The 5,497-nt window shown below is 36.5% G+C and overlaps 1 protein-coding gene across 1 annotated transcript; it reads right to left on the reverse strand.

Moving 5' to 3' along the window:
• Window positions 1-2,840: 2,840 nt before the first annotated feature.
• LOC107636366 (uncharacterized) lies at window positions 2,841-3,641 on the reverse strand. Its single transcript, XM_016339885.1, has 2 exons — window positions 3,324-3,641; window positions 2,841-3,209 (listed from the first exon to the last, which is right to left on the reverse strand). Exons 1-2 carry the CDS (start codon window positions 3,639-3,641, stop codon window positions 2,841-2,843), a joined length of 687 nt encoding a protein of 228 aa, XP_016195371.1.
• Window positions 3,642-5,497: the final 1,856 nt, after the last annotated feature.

The raw sequence follows: 5,497 nt of genomic DNA on the forward strand, positions 1-5,497 counted from the left end.
ATTTTTGTAATAATTTTAGAAATTATAATTAATTATTTAACTTTTATAATTAATTTTAGAAGTTATTACAGTATAAGTGATAGAAATTTTTGGTAACAGTAAATAAAGAAAGTAAAAGGGTGGCGATTTTTTGGAAAAAATGCAGAGGATTTTGATTAACAATTAGACTTTGTAAAATATAATACAACGTGTTAGCTTTCGGATAATCAATTAAATTTAGAAGTTGAAATATTATTAATTAGTAAATTGGATTTAGTAAAATTGTTTGTCTTAATTAAATTTAGTAAAATTATGTATGATGCTTGTGTGGTGTGATTTGATTTAATGTTTGTTTGTGGAGTTACTGGTGATAAATGATTAATAATGATAGGTAATTAATTGGTAAGTTAGGGTGGTAATGACTACATTTGGTAATTAACAATAAATTTAGCATGATTTTACTTAATTAGTTGCTCTAGTTAGAAAATTATGATGTTTTAGTAGTAAATTAGTAATTGTTAATAATTTGACTAGTACTTTATGTTTTTGTAGAGTTCACGAATGTTGACCTGTGATCATCCTGTGCCCCCGGACGGTATGATGATAGAGTGGAGGAGGATTTACGGTTTATTAGTTTTTATCATGCGTCCCAGATTGGAGTAGTCCAATGTCAGAAGGCACTGGTGAATGCTTTAGTTGAAAGGTGGCATCCAGATACACATACCTTCCATCTTTCGGTTGGTGAATGTGCTGTGACGTTGGAAGATGTGGCCTTAATTCTCGGGCTTCCGACGGACGGTCTGCCAGTCACAAAGATGACTCTTAGTAGTTTTGAAGCCTTAGAGGCGGAGTGTCTGCATTAATTTGGGGTTGCACTAAGAAAGTCAGACTCTAGAGGGAGCTGGATAAAACTGACATGGCTTCATGATTTGAAAGAACATTTACAGTTGATTGATGAAAATAGTATACAAAGGTACGTGAAGTGCCATATTATGTTGTTGATCTGGTGACTCTAGTAGAAGTGAAGGTGGTCGAAGAGTTCTTAATAGTCAAAATCCTCACCGTGTTTCAATGAGTCTAATTGAAGAAAATACCCAGACACTTGAGCAAGAAACTGATGAGTATCTGGTAGATGAACCAGATGATGAGAAAGATGAAGACACTGATGAGGATGAAGAATCCCGTAATGATGGATCTGATGATGGTGATGATGCAGGTACTACTATTGCCTTATTTCTATGGTCAATTGATTATATTACATTCATATGACGTGACTCATATATACTTGTTTGATAAATTAATGTTATTATATTCATGTGTGCTATCTCTGTTGAGACTGATAGTACTCATATCTTGTTTGCTCAGTCTATGTAATTATATTCATGTTAGGATGGTCTGTCTAATTAAATTGTGTACAGGTGAGGCACGTACGCCAGATGAAACAGGCAAAGGCTACAATCTCAGGGTTGATCCGCCCCGTCGTAGCGCTAATCGATTCACTCCGTTTGTGTTTAAAAAGGTCGCCAAGAAATGTAAAAAACTTGTGAAAGATGTAAAGTGGACAATCAGAAAGTAGATGTTGTGTTGTTAATATTTTCTATGTATTAGTTAATTTTTCAATGTATTACTTAATGAATCTATGTATCTGTTAACTGGGACATGTAAACTTAGTATGCATGATTAATAAGTACATGGAGAAGTTACAATGTTTCACATGTTAATTTACTGGACATGAACTTAAGTTACATATGTCATAAGAGTACATTGATATAAGTTACAATGTTTCAAATAGCATATTAATACATAATTCTACTGAGCATAATAATATATAATTCTACTGAGCATTATGATTGGTAGGTGCACCAGCTGACCGACGGCATCTACTACGGCTATGTCCCTCAGCACCATATTGCCTACATCGCCGTGGAGGACGCAACATTCGCGTGTCCATCTCGTTCAGGAAGCGGGTCATCCTGGGACGACCTTTGGTCACGCGTCTTAGGAATGGATTGGGTACGAATCATGGCCCGTTGTAAGCAGGCCATGTAGAAGGATTTTCCAGTGGCCTAAACCTAGCTCGGTAAACCTGTCGAACCTGGTCCATCTTATACACATCATGCACATATAGTTGCCAGTCCAATCGTTGATTTGCACAACATGCAAACACATGTCAACACGGAATCCAATCCACCTTAAACTTGCCACAGTCACATTAATACCGACGGAGGTTGACGGCATACTCCAGGCATCTCACGCACTTCAAATACCTCATTCTGCCTGTTGAAGCAATTAACCTGGATGTTTCCTGATGCAAGTTGGTTTGCATGCAATTTCGTGGTCACAAGCTCCAAAAATACATGGCCAGCATTAATCCGAGCCTCTGCCTCGGCTCTTTTTCGAGTGAACAGCTCGTTAAGCATGTAGAATGTTGCTTTGACAAGTGCAGTGATTGGGAGGTTGCGTGCACCCTTCAGCACAGAGTTAATGCATTCGACTAGGTTTGTCGTCATGTGACCCCACGGTAACCACCATCAAGTGCCAATGCATACTGTTCACGGGGATTTGGTTTAACCAGTTAGTGTACGCCTCGCCCCGTTCTCGTAAACGCTGGTAACGTACTTCGTACTCGCGCATCGTCCGCGAATATCCTGCAGAATAACAAAAAACAAACAAAAAATGGGATTTACATACACTTAATGAATGAAACGCTATTAATAACAAACTTCCAAGTACTCAATGTTACCTATATTAACGACAAGTTTTTGCAGGTACGGTGCCTTGAATTTTCTCAAGAAGTTCGACTCAATATGCCTGATGTAGAACATGTGGAAAGCTCTAGGAGGCGACCAAGCTCCGTTACTCTACTCCACAGCTGCATTGATGGATTCGTATTGGTCGGATATCAGTCTCACACCATCCCGAGTCACAACATGTTGTCGCAGGTTACTGAGAAAGAAGTTCCACGCATCAGAAGTCTCTCTTTCCACAATAGCAAATGCAATTGGGACGATGTTGTTGTTGCCATCCTGTGAAACTGCCACTAATAGACAACTCTTATACTTTCCGTACAAGTGAGTCCTATCCACCTGCACAACTGGCTTATAATGCCTGAATGCTCTAATGCAAGGGTAATAACTCCAAAAGACTCGATGCAATACCCGAATATCACTGACCAAGTCATCGCCTTGATATGCAGGCATAGTCTCAAAATGGATGACAGTTGATGGATCCTTATGATACATGGCCTCAAACCATATAGGCAACGCTTCGTACGATGCTTTCCAACCTCCAAATATTTTTTCTACTGCCTTTTGCTTAGCCAACCATGCTTTCCGATAACTGACGGTGTAATTGAACTTCGACTGCACTTCTGCAATAACTGATTTTACCTTTAACGAGGGGTCAATCTCAACCAACGGCTTTATTGCTTCTGCAATTGTATTTGAATCCAGCTTCGAATGATCCTGAAAAATTGTAGCTCTGGTACAAGTGTGACTACTATTATACCTCCGTATAACCCAACAATGCTTCCTACTGATCATGCTAACCCAGATAAGCCAATCACACCCATACCCATACTGTGTACACTTCGCATAAAATGTCAACGGCTCCGACACATACACCCGGTAGTCTACACTTCTTCGAATGCTATACTCTTTCATCGCCTTAATAACAGCTTCCCTAAAACTGAATTCTATCCGACGGCAAATTCACCATCTGTGACAATAGAAATTTCTGGCGCGACGAAAACTATACAAAAAAAAAATTATTACACGGATATTTAATAACCAAATTTAAAGGTACATCAATATTCACTGCATCAATTATGATATAGATAAACTTTATATCAGGTTTTATCTCAGTTTAAACAAAATTAAAACCTAAACACATAATTACCTAAATAATTAACTACATACTAATTTATATTTAACTAAACCAATAACTAATTAAAAAAAACTATTATCTTAAACTTACCTAAATAATAACAATAAACAACTGCTAATTGGGTATATATTCACATGTTACCTAACATTCATATCCGCATAAATTATTAGAAAATTTTAATATTTTTTATAAATATAGCCAATTACGTACCTACACTCATATATTCTGGAAACTCCGGAATATGCATGGCCTCCAAATCCAACACTCGCATGAAAGATGGCTCCTCAAAACGGCACTTCGTTCACGAGTGTATTTGTCACGTCTGTCACATCTGGGGCCACAGTGCCATCACCTTGATCTTCATCTCCGTCTGGACCAACAACTTCGTAATTGCTTTCGAAATCTTCTTCACTGTCGCTATTTTGATCTTCTCGTATAATATTTCGGTCGGCCTCAGATTGTTCAAATTCAATGTACAACTCGATGAACGAGATTCGGGCATGACTTTCAATATACATTGAAAACATCTCTTGCATACTCGCTTCATCCGTTACATATTTGGTTTCAAATTGGACGAATCCACCAAACACCGGTATGGAATATCTGTATAAAATACAAGATATTTTTCTCGACATCTCAGAATCAATCTTCTCACAGATCACACCTTTGAGCTCTTCAAATGAGATTGTGAAGGGAATAACAACATCTAACGGATTTTCACAAATAAATTTCACTCCTTCAGAAGTTTGTAACAAAATCTGACCAGAGTAATACACTTTTAAAAGAACTCTATCATCCATTTTTTCACTCACCTAAATAAGAACAGAAACTTAAAAACTAAAATTTTTTACTTCATTTTACAGAAAGAAGAACACAGGTAGAAGAGAGGAGAAGAAGTGGTCGAGCAAGAAGAAGAACCAGATCTAAAATCTTCTTCACGAGCAACACACTTTTATACATATACATATGCACCCATAACTCGGACCCAGCGATTACTTGCTTCTGATTCAAAAAAACATTATAATACTCAAATCGAACCATGCGACTTGTTGTAGGAATTTTTAATCAAAATTTAAACACACACACAACACAGACGGTTCGATTTGGGGTTGCTGAATTTTCAAATTTTTCCTCCATCCAAATCGGACCATCCGATTTCGTCACTCTATTTTCGTTGCAAAAAATTCGCACGGTCTGAGTTCTCCAACCTGCTACTAAGCAAAAAGCTGCCCCACACAATGGTCTAGCTCTCCTGTAACCCATAACCATGTACAACACAACCCTGGTCCCCATAACTAAAAAAATGAGCCCCTTATTGAAGAGTTGGATAAACTTCATAAAAATTTAAAAAAATATATATTTAAAGTATAATGTTAGTTTAATTTGTTTTTGAAAATATTTTTTTTTACTTTATTATAAAAAAATATTCTCAATTTAAATTTACTATCTTTGTATTGCTGTCACGAAACATCAGCATAAATAGGTATTCAATTTTTGCGTGACTGAGAAAACCATTTTAATTTTTTTTTAAAGTCCGAATAATTAATTGAAAAAATCGAATACTTTTCTGTTTTAAGTTTTAGCTAATTTATTATAACAAAATTTTAAATTAAATAAAATATATAATTTATTT

Source organism: Arachis ipaensis, chromosome B4 (genome assembly GCF_059453495.1).
Source record: "Arachis ipaensis isolate K30076 ecotype BB chromosome B4, ASM5945349v1, whole genome shotgun sequence".
NCBI lineage: Eukaryota > Viridiplantae > Streptophyta > Magnoliopsida > Fabales > Fabaceae > Arachis > Arachis ipaensis.